The sequence below is a fragment of the Kwoniella dejecticola genome, chromosome 3 (assembly GCF_000512565.2).
Source record: "Kwoniella dejecticola CBS 10117 chromosome 3, complete sequence".
Lineage (NCBI taxonomy): Eukaryota > Fungi > Basidiomycota > Tremellomycetes > Tremellales > Cryptococcaceae > Kwoniella > Kwoniella dejecticola.
The window spans coordinates 2,317,433-2,340,501 of record NC_089303.1 but is presented as its reverse complement, the minus strand read 5'-3'; the positions used below and the strand labels follow the sequence as shown (position 1 = coordinate 2,340,501).

At 47.5% G+C, this 23,069-nt stretch overlaps 8 protein-coding genes and 1 non-coding gene across 9 annotated transcripts; 4 read left to right on the top strand and 5 right to left on the bottom strand.

The window, feature by feature from the left end:
• Window positions 1–408: 408 nt before the first annotated feature.
• Window positions 409–3,230, bottom strand: I303_103233 (CTP synthase; the record flags this gene model as incomplete). The annotated part of the gene is made up of 12 exons (XM_018406579.1): window positions 409–746; window positions 834–1,136; window positions 1,227–1,384; window positions 1,447–1,535; window positions 1,603–1,735; window positions 1,832–2,085; window positions 2,167–2,361; window positions 2,443–2,577; window positions 2,664–2,800; window positions 2,902–3,009; window positions 3,093–3,115; window positions 3,193–3,230. 12 exons carry the CDS (start codon window positions 3,228–3,230, stop codon window positions 409–411), a joined length of 1,911 nt encoding a protein of 636 aa, XP_018265073.1.
• A 1,523-nt stretch (window positions 3,231–4,753) lies between these two features.
• On the top strand, window positions 4,754–7,043 carry I303_103232 (phosphopyruvate hydratase; the record flags this gene model as incomplete). The annotated part of the gene is made up of 9 exons (XM_065968722.1): window positions 4,754–4,786; window positions 4,890–4,942; window positions 5,221–5,375; window positions 5,455–5,547; window positions 5,620–5,816; window positions 5,879–6,113; window positions 6,182–6,357; window positions 6,423–6,668; window positions 6,747–7,043. The coding sequence occupies 9 exons, from the start codon at window positions 4,754–4,756 to the stop codon at window positions 7,041–7,043; spliced, it is 1,485 nt and encodes a 494-aa protein (XP_065824794.1).
• A 328-nt stretch (window positions 7,044–7,371) lies between these two features.
• I303_103231 (uncharacterized protein) lies at window positions 7,372–9,713 on the top strand (the record flags this gene model as incomplete). Its single annotated transcript, XM_018406577.1, has 7 exons — window positions 7,372–7,443; window positions 7,499–7,554; window positions 7,747–8,162; window positions 8,322–8,392; window positions 8,475–8,729; window positions 8,858–9,317; window positions 9,430–9,713. 7 exons carry the CDS (start codon window positions 7,372–7,374, stop codon window positions 9,711–9,713), a joined length of 1,614 nt encoding a protein of 537 aa, XP_018265071.1.
• Window positions 9,714–10,043: 330 nt separating this feature from the next.
• I303_103230 (uncharacterized protein) lies at window positions 10,044–11,398 on the bottom strand (the record flags this gene model as incomplete). Its single annotated transcript, XM_018406576.2, has 5 exons — window positions 10,044–10,136; window positions 10,341–10,519; window positions 10,769–10,894; window positions 11,074–11,155; window positions 11,267–11,398. 5 exons carry the CDS (start codon window positions 11,396–11,398, stop codon window positions 10,044–10,046), a joined length of 612 nt encoding a protein of 203 aa, XP_018265070.2.
• A 542-nt stretch (window positions 11,399–11,940) lies between these two features.
• On the bottom strand, window positions 11,941–13,193 carry I303_103229 (uncharacterized protein; the record flags this gene model as incomplete). The annotated part of the gene is made up of 3 exons (XM_065968721.1): window positions 11,941–12,888; window positions 12,950–13,076; window positions 13,159–13,193. The coding sequence occupies 3 exons, from the start codon at window positions 13,191–13,193 to the stop codon at window positions 11,941–11,943; spliced, it is 1,110 nt and encodes a 369-aa protein (XP_065824793.1).
• Window positions 13,194–13,515: 322 nt separating this feature from the next.
• Window positions 13,516–14,092, bottom strand: I303_103228 (uncharacterized protein; the record flags this gene model as incomplete). Its single annotated transcript, XM_065968720.1, has 4 exons — window positions 13,516–13,551; window positions 13,627–13,655; window positions 13,811–13,942; window positions 14,038–14,092. The coding sequence occupies 4 exons, from the start codon at window positions 14,090–14,092 to the stop codon at window positions 13,516–13,518; spliced, it is 252 nt and encodes an 83-aa protein (XP_065824792.1).
• A 989-nt stretch (window positions 14,093–15,081) lies between these two features.
• I303_103227 (uncharacterized protein) lies at window positions 15,082–16,137 on the top strand (the record flags this gene model as incomplete). Its single annotated transcript, XM_018406574.2, has 5 exons — window positions 15,082–15,258; window positions 15,385–15,466; window positions 15,532–15,654; window positions 15,778–15,962; window positions 16,048–16,137. 5 exons carry the CDS (start codon window positions 15,082–15,084, stop codon window positions 16,135–16,137), a joined length of 657 nt encoding a protein of 218 aa, XP_018265068.2.
• A 221-nt stretch (window positions 16,138–16,358) lies between these two features.
• I303_103226 lies at window positions 16,359–16,473 on the bottom strand. Its single transcript, XR_001936498.2, has one exon. It is a non-coding gene; the product is annotated as a 5S ribosomal RNA (ribosomal RNA).
• Window positions 16,474–16,707: 234 nt separating this feature from the next.
• Window positions 16,708–18,193, top strand: I303_103225 (DNA ligase D, 3'-phosphoesterase domain-containing protein; the record flags this gene model as incomplete). The annotated part of the gene is made up of 8 exons (XM_065968719.1): window positions 16,708–16,921; window positions 17,005–17,154; window positions 17,238–17,252; window positions 17,326–17,355; window positions 17,429–17,579; window positions 17,653–17,768; window positions 17,831–17,986; window positions 18,090–18,193. The coding sequence occupies 8 exons, from the start codon at window positions 16,708–16,710 to the stop codon at window positions 18,191–18,193; spliced, it is 936 nt and encodes a 311-aa protein (XP_065824791.1).
• Window positions 18,194–23,069: the final 4,876 nt, after the last annotated feature.

Here is a 23,069-nt window from a genome sequence, read left to right as displayed (position 1 = left end):
ACTGATTTGAGGCAAAATCTATTTCCGAGCATGCCAAGCCAAACCAAATGCCTGCCTGATCCAGGAATATCATATCGATATAACAATAGCCACGCAGCGTGATTCTTTTAAATCTAAATCCCTTATGCAGACTCTCTATGCGAGTCGAATTCTGAGGTATCCGAAGTCCTTCAAGAACACATAATGCATCCCATCTACCTATAAGAAGACGAGCAAGAAGCAAGGAGCAAAAGATATAATATAAGACCTATCTATCTGAGACTTCACTCTCCACTACACCTCTCAGACGCGACCCGCTCTCACCCACCCCACGATGCAGCCATAAAACCGAACAGAGGTATAAACCAGACCGTGATTATGATCATGATCACTCTCTCATCGTGAAATCTGACTTCGACCTAAACGACCCTAGGCCGACCCGTTAACCTCCCCCTCCACCCCAGCCGCACTGAGTTGTAACTCCTTCATACCCAAATCCCCATTGACTTCTCCCTGGACTTTGACCACACCCCCCAGATTCTGTTTCACGTGTTTGCCCCTCTCCGTATAAGCCTCGCTCTCCGGTACGACCTTTGATTCTTCCGGATGAGGATCCACATATCCCCCATTCTCATTCTTCGTTATTTGCTCTTCCAGTACGCTCTGGCCGCATGCAGCTGCTATGAGTCCTAAAAATGGCGGAGAGGGGTTGAGTGGTCGAGAGCAGAATTCGGGATGTGCTTGTAAAGCCACGAAATACGGGTGGTCTGTGAAAGACGATTTAGTCAGCATAGTGTCCCTTGCGGAGGATATTTTGTGCAGGATTTGAAGTGAAAAAGAGATATAACACCCACCATCCAATTCAAGCATCTGCATCCTCTCTCCCCTTTCATCTTTCCCAATAAACCTTAATCCAACTTTCGATTCCAGCTCATCCACGTATTTCGGCTCGACCTCGTATCTATGTCTATGCCTTTCCCACGCTACCTGGTTTGATCCGTACAGCTTTCTCAGCTTGGATGATCCGGTCTTCTCCTCGAATATCGTCGGTCGAAGACCCAATCTCATCGTTCCTCCCATGTGGGTCTTGGAGATCTCAGGCATGAAGCAGATCACGGGGTGCGGTGTGTCAGGTACCAATTCAGCCGAGTTGGCTCCTGTCGCATGAAATCCATCAATGACATGCTCTCAATCATGACGCTTATACTCGAAGACCCGTATACTCAAGTTGGGGCACCACGACTTACCGTCTAATCCACATACGTGTCTTGCCCACTCTATGACGGCGACTTGGAAACCCAGACAAATACCTAAGAAAGGCACTTTCTGTTCTCTAGCCCATTTGACAGCGGCGATCATTCCCTCTGTACCACGGTGTCCGAATCCACCAGGTACAATTATACCCCTAGACGAGAGGATCATCAGCTAGATCCCATTTAAAGGATACAAATATTGATTCGGACCTACTTCGCTGAACAAACCGCCGACCATGCATCATGGAATTTGACCGGATTAGAAGTTTGCGTTGAAGGCTCCAAGTCGGATGAATCGACCCACTGAAGAAGACAGTGCATCAGTCACACCCGACTCATATTTGACATTCCGTGGTTATAGATGACTTACCTGGAGTTCGAGCTTTCGACCACATCTCATTGACGCATGTTCCAAAGCTTTGACCACGGACATGTATGAGTCTTCGAGAGTGGTGTATTTACCAACAAGGACAATGGAGACGGTGTCGAATAGTCTTTCTTGGCTACAACGTGCGACAATGATCAGTATATCTATCATCTGCATCACCTCCAAGGCCGAAGGCTTAAAAGCACCAAGGCAGAAACGTAGAAGCACTGACCCAACTGTCAAAGCTTTCCATCGACCCATGAAATCCTCGCCCTTCTTCTTGTGCTTATCGTTGATAACGACTTCCCCAAGGTTCAATCGTTTCCTCAAATAATCTAACATCCCTTGTTGCTGCAATAACAGTGGGACGTGGTATGTTGACGAGACGTTGTGTACACCTAAGACTTGTTTAGGCGATACATGGCAGAACATCGACACTTTCTCCATTGTTGCCGTAAGAAGGGTATCTGTACATCGACATGCGATCTAGCAGCGAGCACAAGAATCACCGATCAGCATTCCCATCAGCAAAGAAGCAACAAGTCGAGGGAGGCTGCGAAAACTCACCAAGTCAGGTAATAAACCTAAACCTCTCAGATCTCGAACACCAGCTTGAGTGGGTTTCGTCTTCTGTTCCCCACCAACAACAGGGATCAAGGAGACGTAGATCAACGCGAAGTTCTCGTGCCCTACTCGGAATTGGAATTGCCTCATCGCTTCTACGAATGGCATCGACTCGATATCTCCAACGGTACCACCGAGCTAAGCGTACAATATTACTAATCAGCTATCTTCGACACCAATGATCAAGAGCAATCGATGCAGATGAAATGGATAGCTCACCTCGATTATACAGACATCCGGCTCTTCACCTGTCCCATCTACCGAGATCTTAGACACCCTTTCTACCCAATCTTGGATTGCGTTTGTCAAGTGAGGGATGATTTGCACGGTTTTACCCAGGTAATCTCCTTTTCGCTGCGTAATTAACACCATGACTCAGTATTTCACTTAAAATCGTGACCCTCTCAACTGGGTACCAAATGATTGAATTTTGGACTCACTTCACGGTCGATGACATGTTGATACACCTTTCCAGTAGTGACGTTATTATCCTTGTTTAGCGAGACGTCAAGGTACCTCTCGTAGTTTCCCAAATCCAGATCCGTCTCTCCCCCGTCATTGAGTACGTATACCTCACCTGTGACACATACATAATTCAGCCCGATCCCCTCCCTCTTTCTTCTTCGGGATGCACGGGTCGAACAGAAGTAGATCAAATTGGACTGGAGTGCAACTCACCATGTTCTGTAGGAGCCATAGTCCCCGCATCTATGTTCATGTACGGATCAATCTTGATAGCTGTCACTTTGAGTCCGGCAGCTTTCAACGTGAGTCCCGTACTCGAGGCTACAACGAATCAACAGACGACAGCAGAGTCAGTGGCCTGAGCGATCGAGAGTAATGAACAGGGAATAGGTCAGTCGCCTCACCGATAACTCCTTTTCCGATACCGCTGAAGCCCGTTAAAGTACATCAGCGACAAGTGCAGGAGACAGCTTTGGGCATGATGGGGATTTGCGCTGCACTTACGAGATGACACCACCACACACGAGAATGTATTTCACCATTTTATCTTATCTGTCTGAATCCTATCGATGAAGGTAGGTTCTACAGGTTCGTGAAAGATGATAAGATGGAGCTCTTCTCTCGAATCTGTAACTGAGATTTCTATTTATATGTATGTCGAGGCGGATCTTTGGAGGTGGTCTATGGTCCGACTAGCGGAGTAGGTCTGAGGTAGGTAGAAGGATAGGATGATGGTAATCGAGGAAGAGGGTAGTAAGAATAAGATACTTCATAGATTGCTCTTATGATTCTAACTTTTTTAGGTTAGCAGCAGCGCGTCCAAAAATTGTTGACTGTGTGGATTACTTGGATACATCACAGCGGACATCGCCGTCTGTCAACAGCAATAACGCGTTCATCACGTGACAACTGTCTCGATCAGCAGTCTGGCTTATGGTGGCGGCATAGACATCGTGTTAGGTCTGCTGAGTCTAGGTCAACTCAAGGAACTGATTTTATAACAGAAGGTGGTGACGAGGATCTATCCCTGCTGAGGAAATCGAGCGCAGCAATACTCTTTCGAACCAGTATACTTTCAGTGGATCACATAGTACTGAAGAACGACATCGGCAAAGCCGAAACTACGTCGAGCTCGCCTTCAGACAGACTTTGCCTTCTCGTGAGTACAATCATAGCTACAAAGCAAAGGAGAGTGAAAAAGAGATTGAAGGTGAGCTCGAGTGCATGTCTGAATTGAATCATTTTGGCGACAAAGGAAGATTCTTGTGTTTGCAAATGAACAGGGAACGCCTGAAAGCGATTGAAGTGCTATTGGGTCTCAACGATCCATCCCGTGGTGCATGTTTCGGTTGAGAATCGAGGTAAGGAAGGCAGCACAGTTGGGAATCAGATTTATGGCTCAGAAGAGTGCCATCGTGTAAGAGCTCAGAATTTCGGAGGTACCCCGCATTCGAGATTTTTACAGCTCGGATGTAGAACGGCTCTTGAAGCTTGAGATACAGCGACGCCAGCTACTCCATACCCCGGAGAGATACGGACCACTCATTCAGTCCTGACCTCGACTTGGCATCCCCGCATATCCCAGGAGTTATAGGCATATAGACGAGATCAAGCGACGATATTTGAGGGTTCTCCACAAATCCAGATAGCGAAAGAGAAGATCACGGAGGTCCGATAAGTCTAAACTTGTCATCTGATTTGGGATTTTAGATTTTTAGAGCGAGATGACGGGGGAAAGTGCCGCCGGCTCGTGATTATTCGGCAATATTTCTGTATTTCCGAAAAGTCGGTACATTCCGCCCTTGTCTTTTAGGCTGGCTGAAATAGCTATACTTCGGTGCCTATAGACCACGAACACCACGTGGACAAGCCCTGATGATGAGCAGAAAGGTAGAAAGAGCCGAGTTTGATTTGATCCCTTACTCTGATAGTCCCCCAAAGATAATGGAGTCAATCAATTCCCACACAACCACGTCCTCATTCTTCCTTCGACTTCTTCCTTCATGTTCTTAAAACAAGTCTCCAAAAACACAAAACAAAGTTGATATCATCAAAGCAAAGCAAGATGTCCACCGTCACCAAAGTCCACGCTAGACAAGTGAGTATCCATCACACCAATCATCGTGTCAACGTGGGCAATAGAACTGGGTAGAAAAGATTATTATCATGCTGATTCCACTTTCGAACGTTCGTCAAAATAGATCTTCGACTCAAGAGATAAGTCCCCTTTCCCTCTATCTACCAGAGCCATGATGTTGCGCTCTCTCCTCTCATTATACCCTGCCCACCCTTACTTCCCCCTTCTGGCTCCATGCACCTTCTGAGAAACACGAGCGCGCAATACTCTACTTCACTGCCTTTCCTTTCCCTGACTCCCCTGCGTTTCCGCTTTCTTCTCCAGATTCAGCTTCAGCCAGCGCGTATCTCTGCGCTTGCTTATAACCATACTCTCCATTCCTACTCATGATAAAATGTCGCAATGCTATCCCTGGCTCCCATCCCGTCTCCTCTAGACTCTTGACTACTCGTAAGCCTGCGCAAAGCTAACTTTATCCTTGCCCTTTCTGCCCTTCCCCGCTTGCGCCTGTCCCGTTACATCTATATTGTCCTGCTCTGCGCGTCCGTATCAAACGGATTGACGACTATACGTAACCCTACCGTCGAGGTCGATGTCCACACCGAAAAGGGTGAGCTGGTCTCTTCCCTTCGGATGGCGCCTCGAGCGCTTCATCGGATCGTCAGCTCACTTGACATTTGCTCCCTCAGGCCGATTCAGAGCTCAAGTCCCATCTGGTGCTTCCACCGGTGCCCACGAAGCCATTGAGTTGAGAGACAAAGGATCCGACTACGTCGGTAAAGGTGAGCAGAGCTGTCTGACTCTTTTTCTCACCCAGTAGATTAGCTGTTTACAACTCTGCAATGCACTTGTAGGTGTCCTCAAGGCCGTCAAGAACGTCAACGATGTCATTGCTCCTGCCCTCATCGACGCCAAGATCCCCGTCACCTCCCAAAAGGAGATCGACGACTTCCTCATCAAGCTTGACGGTACCGACAACAAAGGTAAACTCGGTGCCAACGCCATCCTTGGTGTATCCATGGCTGTCTCTGAAGCCGGTGCCGCCGAGCAAGTGAGTCTGCCCTACTCTACCATATCCTTCTTTTTCTGAGATGATGTTGATGATCGAACTAGGGCAAACCCCTTTACGCCTACCTCGCTGGTGTCGCTGGTGTCTCTGAGCCTTACGTCCTCCCCACCCCTGCCTTCAACGTCATCAACGGTGGATCGCACGCCGGAAACGCTCTTGCCTTCCAAGAGTTCATGCTTCTACCTACCGGTGCTTCATCTTTCACTGAAGCCATGAAGATGGGTTCCGAGACTTACCACACCCTCAAGAAGGTCATCACCAAGAAATACGGTATCGATGGTGCGTTAGCTGGCCGGATCGAGAGCCATCATCGTGAACTCATAGCTAATGCAATTTGCGTGTTATAGCCGCCAACGTTGGTGACGAAGGTGGTTTCGCTCCCAACGTATCTGGTGCTGAGGAATCCCTTGACCTCCTTACTGAGGCCATCAAGCAAGCTGGTTACACTGGCAAAGTCCAGATCGGTCTTGATGTAGCTTCTTCCGAATTCTACAAGGACGGTAAATACGACCTTGACTTCAAGGTGAGTTGGACTTTTCGAGACTTGAGATATTCGTTTGTGATCGGTTTGCTGAGGCGATAATGCAGAACCCTAACTCCGACTCTTCTAAATGGTTATCCGGTAAGGAACTCGCCGACCTTTACAACTCTTATGTCGACAAATACGACATCATCTCCATCGAGGACCCATTCGACCAAGATGACTTTGACGCCTGGACCCACTTCACCACCACCTCCAAGATCCAAATTGTCGGAGATGACTTGCTCGTGACCAACCCCAAGAGAATCAAGACTGCCATTGAGAAGAAGGCCTGTAACGCTCTCTTGCTCAAGGTGCATTGATCTTCCATTACGCAGTCGAAGTGGCGAGTAGCGGGGTTTTTGCTGATTGTGTGTTTCGTGCCGCCTTAGATCAATCAAATCGGTACCATCTCTGAATCTATCCAAGCTGTCCAACTCTCCCAATCTAACGGTTGGGCCGTCATGACCTCGCACCGATCCGGTGAGACCGAATCCACCTACATTGCCGATCTCGCTGTCGCCCTCAAGACCGGTGAGATTAAGACCGGTGCCCCATGTCGATCTGAGCGAGTTGCCAAGTACAACCAACTCCTCAGAATTGAGGAAGAACTTGGTGACAAGGCCATCTACGCCGGTTCAAAAGGTTTGAGCAAGGGTACTACTGCCCCTGAACTCAAGGACAACTAAGCCTGGACGAGTTTGTAGTTGTCAAGAAAAGGAGAATAGTTGTTTCGAGTCGGTTTAAAATCAAAGTAGTGGTCACATGCATGCATGTCTCAATATCATCATGGTGTTTCCTAGGGATGTAGAAGGCAGCATGTTTTCATGATTGCGGAAGTTGTCAATATTACTTGATGAATGCCAGGCTGGCTGAATAACCTCCACCGTCGCGTCATGGTAATTAAACATGATTTCGGCTCAGAGGCTCAAATTATCCTTCATCCTTCATCCTTCATCATCCTACTTCATTGCACTCTGATCAGATCAGATAGCTAAGGACTTGCCTCTTCCCACGATGGCGACCGCAGAGCAACAGAAGATAGCTACTCGGAGACTGACACAATGGATCGAAAACGATAAGCGGATTGTACGTTCTTCATCTGCCATTTGATATCGAGCTAACATGACTGGATCTTCATCAGGTCACGTACAGGGACATCAGTCGGGAAGTGGGCTGTCATGTCAACGTAGCCAAGAAGTGAGTATTATCCTCTTCGACACCGTTTTTGTTGTGAAATCATGAATACTCTTGTGTACATCCCTTATATTACTCACCTGGTGGGCACTACCATCAAGAGGCAGCGATCTCTGATAATAGAGTATAATCCGCTCTGCCTGGTCTGCCTGGTCTTGGTGTGATGATGATTGACACATTCTCGCCTTCACTTAGCCTATTGTTATCGCACTTCGAGTCCAACCCAGACCTGAACCTATCCCCAACCTACTTACTCACCGGACCGCTTTTGGCCCACTCAACGATAAATCAGACTCAGCTACATTCTTTGACACAAGTGCACAGCACGAATGCGCGGGCGGTGAGGATCGTAGATATGGATGAGATGTCGGACGACGAACGGAATTCCGAGCATGGCGATGCGGACGAAGACCAAGTCAACGAAGTCGATGATGCGGCGATAGGAAACGATTCTGGGGCGGGGGAAGGGGAAGGGGAAGAAGATGGTTTGATAGGGTCGATCCAACTTGACCCCGCGGGTCTAGGGAGGTTTGAGAAAGAAGAAGAAGTGGTCAGGAAGCAGGATGTGCCGAGATGGGGTGTTGTTCTGGTCCAGGGCGATCAACTTGATGGTGAGTCCCATTGCATTCATTCCCATTGTCATTGTCTGTTTCATTGGGATTGTGATGAATATCTCGTCATTGCCCCCGTCATCCCAAGCGCATATTCAGGCATGATAACGAACGCTGACTTATTTGATGCTTGTTTGCTGTGTTGGTTGTGATACCCAGAAAAGAAAAAGCTGTTCGAGCAAGAGACTCTGAGTATACATATCCACTCGCTGGCACCCTCCCTTATCAATGTGAGTTGCTGCTTTATGCTTCACACGACTGTGTCTGTAAGGTTTCATTGTCTAATCATCGCTGTATCTGAATCCGCCACAGGACCCCGCCCAATACCTGATTCCCAATCTGACACTCCGCGAACACAAAAATTACCGTAATCCACAAATGTATGGCACGATCACCGGCGAGGCTCTGCGGGCTACTGCCCCTCTAGCGGCAGATAAGAAGGCTATGAAGGATGGAGGGATGGATTGGAGCGGATCAAAGAAAGTAGTTGGTGGATCAACAGCTACAACCTCGACGGTTACGGCAACGAAAAAGGAGGATGTTGAAGTACCTGAAGAAGCGAAGAAGGTAGGTGGATCCGTAAACGATCACTACACACACCCTGCTGCATCTCGAGAGATGCGGATGGACCATGAATCCGGCTGTGGGGTAGCTGAGAAAGAGATGTTGACTCTTACCTGATAAATTCAACTTAGGCCGACGACAAGAAGAAGGCTTCTACCAGCACCGCGGCCGCTTCAACCTCAAAAGCCCCTGAATCGGAACATGCGGCAAAATCGAAAACGAAAGCCACTTCAACACCAACAGGAACACAAACAGGAAGTATTTCAGGCAAGAAGAAAAGAGTCATACATTCCGATACGGAGGAAGACGAATCTGAACCTCCTGCGTCTAGCAAGAAAGGCCAAACTGGGCCGGAAGCTCGTGTGAAGGTCGAACCTACTTCGTCGATGGTCAGAGCGGACGATCAGCGCGCGATGGAAGCTATGATGTCTATGGACATGGATATGGATATCGCGGACCCTTCGGATCCGAACCCGTTGAAGGATGTCAAAGTGAAGGAAGAACCGCGTGAGGAGAAGTTGAAGGGTGGGATCAGGAAGAAGAGGAGAGTTAAGAAGAGTAAGACGGTAGAAGATAAGAAGGGGAGAATAGGTGAGTCTACACGATCATTGACTAAATCGTCCTTCCCCTAAATTGGAATCCACGACGAGTCAGTGATCAAGGTTGATGATACTGATAATATGTCGATTTTGAAAAATGCTAGTCACGAGAGATTATTCGACCGACGAATCGTATACTGCTTCAGAGGACGAAGGCGAAAACGGTGCACCGACAAAATCGAAAGTCAAAGCGAATGCGAAACCACTGATGAAAGCGAGAGAATCGACAAGCTCGATCGGAAGTGCAGATACGGCGAAACGAAATCCAGCCAGTTCCGGTTCTGGTGCAGCATCGCATCCTCCGCCCAGGAAGGCTGGTGGCGGGGCAGGAGGAGGGGGAGCGAAGGGACAAAGCACGTTAAAGGGGTTCTTCACTAAGAAGACGTGATACGAGGACGATGAAACCTTGGCGCACCATATCTCATGTGAGTCGCGAAGTGGTGGAGTCGTGAAGGGAGATGAGAAATGTTAGTGATTCATTCGGCTGGTACCGTGTATTCTGTATTCTGTACCCTGCATGACAGTGCATGGAATGACGCCACAAGTCGAAGCACGGCGTAAAATAATACATGACAAGCCAAATCATACGATATGATATGAGCTGAGAGGAGGCTTTTACTCAGTCAATCCACGATTCTGCGTGATATACAAAATGGATCGATTCTTCCTCCAGCTACTCGGCCATTCGGCCCTAGCGCCGTCTCATTTAGCTCGGACTCTATCCGTTGTTCTCATTCTTAGCTTCGTCGAAGCAGATGCAGATCGCAGCTATCAACGCGAGGTCTACCCCAGGAGCGACGGTGACGTAGTACTGCGTGACGCAACGCGACAAGACAAGACAAATACAGAGATGAAGATTGGTATTGATTAAACGTCAGCCATTCCATTGCTTTTGTCAAGTAAAGTAAAGAAAGGAGAAATGGGAGAAGGGAGAAGAGACGATAGGAGCGTATGAGTTGAAAGTGAGCAGTCCCACGGTCCTGCTGTGATACGGAATGAGCTGAACTTAACCCACAGTCTGTTGATCCCCGAATATCTGTCTAGCGTTGAACAACTCCCTCGTGATTTGAGCTACGATCGGTCCGTTCTCAATTGAAATATCGGCTGATCCGCCCCAGAAATCACCTTTCAGGAGGAGGGTGACTTCTTGTGATGTTTGGGGATTGAGGAAGGTCGCTTCCATCTTTGAGCCGACTGCGTGTAAATTGATAAGATCAATTTGGTCAGTAAGCCTTCAAGGGTAGCTGTTTGGTAAAGATGAGATCTGGTTGAATGGATTGCATGGAAGAACATGCGGATTGAGGACTTCTCAGTGCACGTGTGTTGTGTGAAGGTGAGCGAGAAAGTGATTATTGAATCCATGAATGATTGTTGAATCAGACGAGTGGTAATATGGTAGAAGAGAGATGGCAAGGGGTCGATTCAACCCGGACCCAAACTCACAGCTTATCCTCTTCCTGATTCGGAACAACTCCTTCTCATCCTGCGTCTCACCTATGAACGTCTTGTGAATACTCAACAGCTTGTTGCGGAGACCCAACAGGAATTGTCCGTTAGGATCGTTGATGACTGCGGTGCGTTTTGGCAGAGTATCAGTACATGACAGCAAATGGGTATGATCCAGGTCATGTCGTATATAGGATATGTCAAATGGCGCAAGGTGTGGGGTGTATGATGCGTGATGTACGAGGTATAATGGGCGACTTTGAGTTAAATTGAGACGACATGGCTGGTTCCATTCCACTCACCCTTCCTATCTCTAAACGACAACGCTTGACCATGACACTTAACGACGGTGAACCCATTCGTATCTTTGACTGAGAAGTCGTCCTACGTGACAAATTCACTCAAGTCAGCACAAGATCTCACACATCGTCGTCTGGCATTTGACCTCGTCGACTGCTCGAGGAATCGTAACGCTGGGATCCGACTACCACTTACCCCGCTAAAGCTGAATACTTTCTCCTTGAGCACCAAAGTCGTAGGCTGTTTAGCAAAGTAATTCGGATGTAAGCCCAAGGGAGGATTGATGGGATGTAGTTGAGCAGGTGCTGAGGAGGTGAAGAAGCCCATATTGTCTGATGAGCGATGAGCGTTGAGCGTTGAGCGTGCGATAGAATGTATGCTCTTAGAGTGATTTGACGATGAATTGGATTGAAATGCCCAAGACGACGTCGAAATAAGATGAATGAATACTGAATGGATCAGAGTCAGATCAGGTGAGGTCGATTGGATGTTGTCCTTTATTTCATGCTCTTATAAGTCCATGTGAAGGATGTGAAAGCTGTGTAGTGATCATGAGTAGATCCACTTTGGCTGGGATTGCGATGCCAAGGCATAACAGCCTTATCCTGGTCCGTCCTCGGATACCACTGCACAGCTTACGGTAGCTTAGACCAGGTTCCCGGTGATATGACATCATCCCGATAAGATCTGATCCGCGGTCGGCAGTTTGTTCATAACAATTTACATGGCATAAGGATATGCATCTATGTACAACAACAGCCGTATCTGAACCATCATCAAGTATCGTGCCATGCAGAATCATCGCTACTAAGCTTGCCGTGAGTGTGATTGCGAGTCGTGAAACTGAATTCTCTTCATTGCGAGTGCGATCACCTATCCTCCAGCGGAACCCTCCCATTAGCTTTCCAAATTTCCCTCTTCGCTCCTTCCCACTTCTTCCTGCCTCCCTGTCTACCTTCGAAAAGCCTATATAAGAACGGCGTATTCACCCCTCTCTTGATGAGACCATACAACTCTCTTTCACTCCACCAGAACTTCCACTCTTTCCATCCCCATCCCAAATGCTCATTCACCCCTGTCCCCGCTACATCGTTCAACCATCTCTCAAATTCCCCTGCCGAAAAATGACCCGTTCTAAATGTTCTCCAGTTTTTTATCACTCCCAGACTAGCTCTGTAGTTCTTCTCACACCATCTATTCCTCTCTGCAATACCTGGAAGGACGTAGTTCCCCTTCCACACCTGACTTATAGCTTGCGAAGCGAGATCGGCATTCGAATGAACGGCGAAGCTGAATCCCCTACAAGGTCCAAGGAACGCCAGAGAGTCTGCGAAGTTCGGGTGGAAGAGCGTTTGATATAACCTTGGATACAGAAGGCCGTTGGAATGTTCCATATGATCCCACTCGGAGGAATCACCAAGTCTCGTGGGATCCGCTTCGGGCGATAAGATGGAATAGTCGAAGTAATTCCCCGTGCAGAAGATTACCGTGTCGACTTCGGTCTTCTTCCCTCCATCAGTAAACACTCCTAGAGAGTAGAAGCTCTCGATACCGCCGACCAACTTGACTGAGCCGTCGGAGAGCCGGTCAATGATGTGATCATTGATGACACCCAAGGTGTTCTTGAAGGGAGGTGCAGGGAGAAGATTCCATTCGGGTTTGATGTCCGGATAATTTCGAAGCATCTTGGTGGTCGCGAAACGATCGCCTACCCATTCGCCGATTGATGGTAGCCATCTCTCGAAGAGTGACATGGCCCCGGTAAGTTGACGGGTGATAGCGTTGATAGTCGGTTTACCATCCATCATGCGTGGTATCTAAAATGCCATCAGCGTCTTCATCGAAATTCACCATGTAATCCGCGCATGGGGTACAAACGATTCTTGTACCGGATCTATGTGAGATGTGGACCTCTTGTGCAATCCCCACTAAATCGACAGCGATATCACAAGCAGTGTTCGCCATTCCAACGATAAGTACCTTTTTATCTCTGAATTCTTCGGGGCTATCCAGCCATCCTCAGCATATCAATATCAGTGTCTCACCTCTTTCGACATTGTGTTGATGTGACGGGCATGTAGACTTACCCTTTGTACTCCTTGCCCATCAACGTCTTTCCCATATACTCTGCTTCTTGTGCGTATACAGGCTTATAGCTCCTCTCCCATGGACCGGTGCACACCAGGACCTTACTATATTTATCGACCTTGACTCTGCTTTCGTCTTTTTCGCTCAAGTGAATATCCCAATGTTGACCATCGGTCGATCGTTCGATCTTGGTGATGTTGATCCCTAGTCGGATATGTGGTAAGAGATCGAAACGCTCGGCGTAGTCTTGGAGATTCTTCGAGACGTTCGGTGCTGTCGGATAGTCCGGCACATCTGCAATGGATAATTTGTCAGTCCCAATAGATTGGTTGATGACAAAGAGGATGGGGATGATATCAATTGTCGCCAAATGGGAAATCGGTGAAGCAGCCCTAAGGAATGATGGATGAACATGGTGTTAGCTGACAGTCTAGAATGACTGGATCGGGGAGGAGAAAGAGACTTACGAATTGCTTGGAAGAATTAGCGATTGTAGCTGGACAAATGATCAACACTCTCGTCAGCTCAGTGGTGAATTTGGCTTCTCGAGACCAGATGACTAGTGCTTTAGAAGAGCCTCGAAATCAGTCTTCCACGAGAATGCGTTGGCAGGGCAAGTAGTATGTGAAAATAGACAGCAAGCATACTCACTCTCTAGGACCGAAGTTTTCTGCTTGTCCTCCGTGAAATGCCAAATCCCACCTATATAATCGTTCCTCTCTATTCCCACAGCGTCAAATCCTTGTTCGAGGAGATTCTTCAAGGATGCCAAGCCGGATATACCTACAAGCTACTTCGTCAGAAGTTGACCTGTCTCCGGAGTAGCTGGTATTGTATATGTTCGGAAAAGGATCTGATGAAGAAAGATGGTGACCTACCTAATCCTATGACTGCTACTTTCCCTTCTGAGGTAATACCTTCTGGATTGTTCATCTTCACAGTCGAGCACCTTCTATCTGCTCACTTGATGAACGACTGAGATGGGAGTATTTCGGACTATGCATGAGGAATTCAAAAAGTGAGGAAGTAATCAAGAAAGAAGATGGTGGTTTGATGGTGGATTATATGACGGCACTTCGCATTGCGTATTGCGGATCCGAATAACATGCAGGCACATCAAGTCAAACACGAACTCAATAAACACAGGTTGATCAAGTCAGTGCGCATCAAGAACCATTCCTGAGATGGCACGGTAGTGTGAAATAGATCAGAAACAAACTCATACTGCTGCAAATAGGCAATAGCTTGACGGCGATGGTATATGAAGCTTTGCGCTTTGCGACGTCAATCACGGAGCTAGACGCATCAGATGCTGGTAATCGAGTACCACTTGACTTCTTTACGCGCCGTCCGTGAGGGGCTCAGTCTGATCTTGTATTGGCGTGAGTCACCTTTTCTCGGGGACTTGTCGATTCCTGCGGCCGCGGATAATTGAATTATTTACTTTCCTCCTCACAAGATGAAGGCGATGCAAAGTCTGATTGTATCTGCGTTTGCGTCTAACATATTCAAGTAGATTCGACGAGTATCCGTTATACCCGAGATTGCGATAACGTCACGATAAGGGAAAATCCTCCGCCCTGATAGAGTACTGATACTGTAATTTGACATCATCAATGGGCTTGTGGTTCATTTTGATGTTCAGGTTCGAGCTGATATCCATATAAACCCAGTTCTGATGCCAAGATTACGGTACCTGTAGTTCTCGTTTGTCTATCTATATATATAGATAGGTAAGGTGTGGGGTCTATCTCACTTACTTACTTAATCGTCTACATCATCGACAGGTTCTCCACAACATCCCCAATCGGCATCCTACTTCCACCTAAAAAGCATCTTAGCTTTCTTCATTCTTCATTGAATCACTTTCACAAATCCACGAACACATCAAAGTATCGAAATATCTGTTACATACTTGCGACATGTCCATAGGCTCTTTCATCCCTGTCCCATTCTCAGAAACAACCCTTGCTTCCCTCAAGGCTGGACCGGCTCAACCGCTCGGTGAAGTCACACCTGCAATAGGAATTTTCTCTGGACAAATAGCGAGTCAACCAACGAGTTTGATTTTGCAATCTGATCCATTCGACTATCATGGTGTAAGTCTTCTTATCACCAATTGACCCAGTGTATGTCTACCAGGCCGAGGTGGTTCATACTCAGGGAGAGCGCTATGTATGGCCAATTCCCAGTTGTCTTTGCTGATCTCACTTTGACGCGCGAAGGAAGATTCCGTCATCCGCGATTTAGAAGGTCAACCTCGATTGATATGCCGTACCAATACGGCATCAGGTAAGAATGGTAAGGGTGAGTGATGTATATCGGTGCACGCTCATCACTTGAGACATTCAAGGCTGATTGAGATTGTATAGTCATCACCGACATCCAAGGCAATATACTCATCTCCCTCAAAACCAAGATGGGCATATCGAAGTCATTTGTAGGCGAAGACGCAAGTGGGAAAGAGATTCTGAAAGTGAAAAAGAAATTTGCCCGTGAGTGGTACTGTACCCCTCAATCTCGTCAAACTCCCCTGGGTGATCCCTAACCACGGGTTGAGAGGCAAACATACGATATGCTGTCACCTACTCATTTGCTTTGTTGGCGAGGAAATCTAGTCGGCTCATCGTTGGAAGCTTCTTTCACCGACACATTATCGGGAGCACCCACATCGAAGGGGATCCAACTGAGGGGCGGTTTCTGGTTAGGATCGGCAGATATTTTGGTAATCAGCGGACCGCTGATAGCGCAGTTCTCGAGGCGGAAAGTGGATGGGCAAGGCCTGAATCCGAATAAGGAGACTGTGAGTGACGGTGTCGTTTTATGATCTTCAAGAGTCATAATTTACGATTCAACGCTCACATACATATTGAATACCCTGCACACAGTACATTGTCAACGTCGCGCCCGGCGTCGATCTGGTGCTGGTCACTGCGATCTGTATCTGTTTTGAGAATGCGGCTGAGGGAGGTCGGTAGCGACGTGATCACGAGCTCACTTGGTGGGGCCAGCTATCAATCGGACGAAGGCAATATTTATCCCAATGGTATTCGTATAACGCACAGTTCCCTTGCAGGTAGTGACAGTTGTACCATTTATACAGACCAGACATGTATCGCCTGGATATCCACCAGATCACAAGAAGAAGTCTACGGGAAACGTCCACCTCCCCTTCCCTACGCCCACGCCCAAAAACAAAAACTACAGCACCCGGGATTCCCAAGTGGTCCCCCACCTTGGTACTAACCGAGCGATATCCAACTTAACTGCGGGGAGCAGACGGGACCCGGTGCTTTCTGGATTCTATGGCCGTAGATGAAAAGCATGCACGTATTGCAGCGTCTATATAGTTAATGAATGGGTTTGAAGATGCGGTAAGGAGGTATCAGGGTGTTTTAGTTGTGTGTGTGTGTGGTATGACGTCCTTTGGTGCCTGCGCACGGTCATCCACACAACAAAAACAACAACAAAATTCTCCGAAATAAGACTACCAAAAGAATCTGAAAAGTGCAACTTACACCCCGTATTCGTGTGCAGCATGTAAGAAGATGTGGACTCTACATCAATTGAAGAAGAAGAGGAAGACCAAACATGCGATAGCGATTCAAGTACCCTCAGCACCCGTACAGCGACAGCGAAATGATGTGGAAGAAGAGCAGGAAGACCGAGTTGGAATATGGGGTTTTACTAAAGCTGAGATTGATAGATTCCCTGCGTTGAGAAAGAGGAATTTCTGGTGCATCCAACGACACTCTGCTACTGGTCAGTATCCAGACGAGATATCTATCGCCGGTCCTCGGATATGCGATCTCAAACGGGTCGAGCTAATATTCACAAATATCTAGCGATGCACTATGATCTGCGAATGCAAATTGACGGAGGGACGGTCAGTTGGGCAGTCCCGAAAGGTTTGATTGGGATATCGAAAAATGGTGAATCCAGTAGATTGGCTGTGGAGACTACGATTCACCCGATTAGCTATACCACGTACGAAGGTAAGCTGGAGACTATGACCCCGGCATCAATCGAGCAACTATGGTAACTGCTGAATGTTGATTCATCCAATATTTGATCGCAGGAGCCGATGGAAGAAGTACGTGATCTATCGTTATAGGACTGCTTCAGCGATGGATTCCCAGTCTGACGGTGATTTGGGTGGGATATAGACTTCTCCGCAGGCAGGAAGGGAGGAACACGTACGCAAATTCGCCCTCGACGATTCTGCCATATCACATACTGTCCTCGAGCTGATTCGTAGTATATCTGAAGTACTCTGGGATATCGGAGAATACATAATCACAAAACCATCCTCCGCAGCTGATTCTACCTCGGAGGAAGACAGACCGTCCAGACCTTCGAAACGCCAAAGAAGACAGGTGTCGGATGCGGATCAGCCCGAAGAAGAGGGCAGTGAGGACCCGTAAGTAGGCCTCGTATATCGACGGAACGGCATTTTGAGAACCGGTTGACTCTCGGGAATCTGGATTTGGTAGCGATGGGAAACATCAAGAAGACCTCTTCCGACAATTTCTGTATAGGCAAGTAGGGTATGGGAAGAGCAGGAGCATACACTTCATACTGAGAGGAGGAAGGAAAATGACCAATCATCGTGGGTCTCACAGCACATTATCCTACTACCTAGGTGAACGCAGATCACTGACATAGATGCAGACTTCATCCTTGTGCTGGCCACTGCTCACGCACACACCTTCTCCGCCTCCGGGCAGATCAAGAAGACATGGTTCCTGCGCTTACCTAAAGAAGTCGATGAGTATCTGTGGGATCAAGGAGGCGAGGAAGGTGATTTCTGGGGTAGGAGCGTGAAGAGTGAGTCGGATCGACCGAGTGCTACACGGAAGACCCTTTCCTTTTCAAGCGGAATCTCGAGACCGAACGTTGTACTCAAATGGTATCATTGTGCCGCGGATAGCTGGAAGATCACTCAAGGAGGTAACGGCGGGCTACGTGGCGCGTCCAGACAGGTGGAAAGAGGAAGCGGCTCGTTTTGCCAGCTGGTTCGGCGATGACGATTAGGTCTCAGAGGACACGCACCGCCGCAATCGTATTTGGAAATCACCTACGTCAAGCACAGTCGAACGGCGATCCTCTCAAAAACGGCGTGGGTATCGCCCCTCAACTCGCCGTGATGATCGGTCATCCTCGCGGCAGACAGTTCTGTTGAATTACTGAGGGATTCCAGACGTAAAATACCCCACCCTCGAACCACTAACACGGTTGGCCAAAGATAAGAGTTTCGACATACGTACTCATTTTGGAAGCTTCTCTTAATTAGGAGAATAAATCGCGACATCTGGGCGCAACCTGGATGCATGCCGATCGGACCTCACCCCCATCTTGCCCAGTGGGGAGCTGGCCAGACCTTGCTATTCGATATCCTGGGACCACCTTGTTTGGAATCCACCGACGTGGCGATGCGAGGGCATGCAAATCAAACTGCTCGGATTCTCCAATTTAACGAGGGGAAGAAAAGACGATCCACCCTGTGATGGACATCTCGGTAAAATGCTGATTCATGACGATCCCAAAATTCGGTTAATCCGGGACGTTAATTGATGCACACAGCCTCGATCCCTGTTGGCATCAATAAATCCCCGAGGATCAAAAGATGAAACGTCAAAAATTTGGTCGTGTGAGGCTTATGCTCTTGTCAATCATCGTCAAGTCATGGACGCTAAGATACAGTCCTCGCTCGGCTGTTCCGAGGTACATGTTCGATCAGGGCACGAATGCGGCAATGGATTTCGCGCTGGTCTTTGCGGCTCAGAAGAATCTCGACCTGAAGCTAAGATAGTCTCGAAGCGTGCGGAACAACCTCGCTACAAAGACGATCAGTAGAAGGGATCTAGGTCGTCTGGGTCTCTTGCACTATATCCGTACCCTATTCACGCGACCGAGGACCGACGGTACTCATTGCATCTCTAGACATCGCTAGTCCAAAGTCCAGATCTGCCTCAAGGGTCGAACCGCAACAGTGACCGAGAGTCCCCGTTTGGTGGTCGTATGAGACTTCTGATCTGCCTCATGTCAAATTGCAAGCGAGATGCAAGTGAAAGAGGACCAAGAAGGTCCCGGCTGCCGCTCAAGTATGAAACATGCGATGATTCATCTAGGAAGTAGGGTGTATTAGTTTCATTCGGCGATCATGATGACCTCGTCTGAAAACGAAAACCGATCCTAACCGCTCCGGCACTAAAGCTTAGCACCATGTTAAACACATACACCTACAGAGAGGTACGAGAAAAAAACTGTGTGACTGCACAGACAAGTCCACTCAACTTCAATCTCAACGTGAGGTCTACACAAGCCATTGACATTTCGACTCATCAACCGAATTTTGATCGGAAATTTATGATGATAATGAGGGTTCATCCTTTCCCCTATTTTATGGCCGACTGAGACTTCTTCTTCCCCTTTCCCGCGGACATCGCAAGAAGTCTGGACTCTGGACTGTGGGCATGGGCGCACGACCTTAAAGCGATGATGGGTTCTGGTAGTAGTAGTATCATAGTGTGAGAAGTTTTCCTCCTGTGATATTCACGATCAATTGATGAGAGTTCGGACTAAGCGCGTTACAAGATCAACATCAAGGGGCGTTATACCATAGCCTTTCTTTCAACTAACGCTGCGGTGTATCGACAAACGAGATGAAATTTTCATTTTCATTTTCGTCCGAACTCGTTTATCTCAACGCTGAGTAAGTAGTTGAGAGCTGAAAAACTATAAATGCTGGCGAAAGAGTGCGATCATCCCACTTAGATTTATCTAGCATTGACATTCAATTGACTATCGAACTCTCGACGACTGACAGACCAAAAAGAAAACACAAACTCCGAATTCAAGTAGACACACGTAACACATACACTCGCACTCACACGACTTACCTCTTTTCCACAATTTACCAAAAGAAAACGCTTAGCGGCGAAAATCTAGCTTGATTCATATCAATCGAATCAATACCGATACTCAAATAGGATAAATCAGCAATGTCATCAACAACTAGATCAACCCGATCGATCTTCTCTCCTTTCATCCTCGTGCTCATCTTACTCCTGATACTCGCCTTCTTGACGACATCGGCGAACGCTCAATTCGCTTCACCGGTCCATATGGCGTATATCTGTAGACAGCAATGCGAGCAACGATTCAGCTTGTGTGCCCGATCAGCCAGTGAGTATTATTTCTTTATCCATCAATGTGTCAGCTTTTCAGATTTCTCCAGCCAATGCATGTCGATATGTATCTGCGCTTTTCCAATCAGTCTTCACCTATTCTGAATATTTACCGTTCATCTTTACTTTGGGAGGCTGGAAAGGGAAAAGAATTCATCTCTAGAAGATGTTCCATCATCGTTGCCACCCGTATCAACTTATGAGTGACTCAGCGTCCTCGTCTACTCATGGAGGATCGCCGTACATTCTATGATCCTAAACACGATCATGATGTTGATTTTGCGACTGTCTTGGATACCCGTGTGGGCCGACGTCACTATCCTGAGTGTCAGACCGGATCCTCATGTGTTGAACATCCAGGCTGTGTGTGTGTCATCCTGTGTGCGTGACAGCGCTAATTTGTCGTCATTCGGTTGATTCGTTTAGTATCAGGACCTAGACTCGCCTCGTGTTACTCGATTCGAACGGTCTGTTACATGCGATGTTAATCGTTGATCGATCAACCAACCCACCTGAAATCACACATCAGCATACATCACTCCAGCATTTCGCATACGTCGCCCTTACCTCCTGGCAATCCACCTTCTCAACATAAAACCACTTTCTTGTCTGATTCATCATTATAGAATTCCAAGTCACGCTTTCACACACATATCACATTCGGACACTTTTCGGGACCTCGTCGAGTAACATATTCCCTTCTCAGCAAAACATCATTAATTTATATCACCGCAGTTCATTGGCAAAAAGGGGTTCTTCGTGCCTTCATTCCTTCCCACCGTAATATATATCACTCACCATAGACTACTTCATCCATATAATCATGAACTATAGATGCTATTGCTTTGTACAGTGTACACAATCGTGCATATTCAGATCGCCATCAAGCTGGAATGGAGTCAAGGGCGAGCTCATTGACCTATGTTAGGATCGTGCTATGACACCATAGACGACAGCGAGGAAGAGTCAGCTTTAGGGAAATATGTCTGCCCCCAATCTCACTCAACTTCGCAAACCCCCTTTCGTACGTGTATGCCCTTCCACCATCGTTAATCTCCTCCTTACCACGCCTCGCTAGTATGGATATGCCTTCATGATCCCTTTCCACCCCCGCATCTGCTTCCGCGAAGCATACTGTATTAACAGCAATTGGTCGCACTGTCTAAATTGTTCCGTCTCAAATATATACCTGAAGTGGTGATTGATTGACAAGGTCGATGGCGGCAAAAACCCGACAATGCAGATACCTATACATTGCCTGTATATATACGCAGGGTGGGTATAAGTAGGGTGATTAGCTCATCTTGAGCGATAGCATCGGCATCACATCATGCCGATTACCACAAATGTTGCAGGACTACCCCGTGTAAATGCTGAGCTACTTCTTTCCTGCCCACCTAAACCGCGATGGGTTCGTGCACTGCTTTCTGGACCAAATCATCGGGCCGCAGAAAAGATTGATCCGCACAGCACGGATCCCCTTCTTGATGGTAAAACGGTCACATCCGGAATGTGCTTACCAGTGATATCAAAGAGCGTTCGTTCGATGGGTTTGCCAAGCTGAAATGGCGTCATTGTTATGTCCAAACACGCACCAGGTCGCAGAGGAGCTTATCTTTACATCCGGCGGTCCAAGAATCCTTTACGAAGGTGGTCCAAGCGCCACATACCGCAGGATACATACCTTTAAGCGAAAGGTGGGGGTGGAGAGAAGCATATCTGCAACGTGTGTTGGGGCTGATGTGGAAAGGTACCAGAAAGGGGTGGAGAAGCGAGAATGGTGCGGCTAACCGATTGTTGACTCCTTTATGTCTCATTTTTCTGATTGGAATCGTGGGGTGTTTATATGTTTGGACGAGTCAGTATCCACTGCAAATTAGTCGTCATGCAGCAAAAGTGGTGAGACAATGATCCACTATATCCCAAGCGATTCGTGACGCGGTGCAGCCATTGACACCGATGGGTATCATCAGACCGTGTTGGTAGATAGTTTACTTCGGTGCAATCTCAATATGTTTATACTTGTGTGACCTGCAAAAACACGCCACCGCCTTATTAAGTAAGTTTAGCTCCAAGAACCAGACGCAGCCATGTCCAAGCGTTGACATGAACATCAGGGGAAGGAAAAGTCGACCCTGGCGGATCCTTCCGTGTATGTTGTCTTGATGTTGATCTCAAAATGGGTAAAATGGGTAAGAAATTGCAACAATAATATCAGCATTGATAACACCATATTTGATGGCCCTAACGAGCCACCCTTAAGTGCAGGAAAGGAAAGCAGAAACCTCATTGAAAATCGATGTTTAACATCATGTTTACCCATCAAGGCTGCTTGTGACGGTGTCGCGGACATTTTCCATGCCATCAAAGCGGGAACTTGTGTTCGGGCATGTTGATATTTCGCAATATGTGCAATAAGGTAGGAAAATGCCCAACGTATAAATACTGTGAATGACACTCTGGGAGATGGGGACCTCATTTCCCATCCAAGCCAATCGCAAAGAATAACACGATACATCAAGGTAGATTCAGATAAGAGACCGCCCTTGCCCAATCTATCCATCCGGTCAAAGATTCTCGCCAAGTGATCCATAGGCTGGCACTGCCCATCAGACTACTATAATCATACCTAAGAAACTTTCGCCATTCGCCCATCCACTGCGAATATCGTCGACTTCGTGAAGATGGCACAAAACGATTTGACCCCTGCAGCGAAGCTC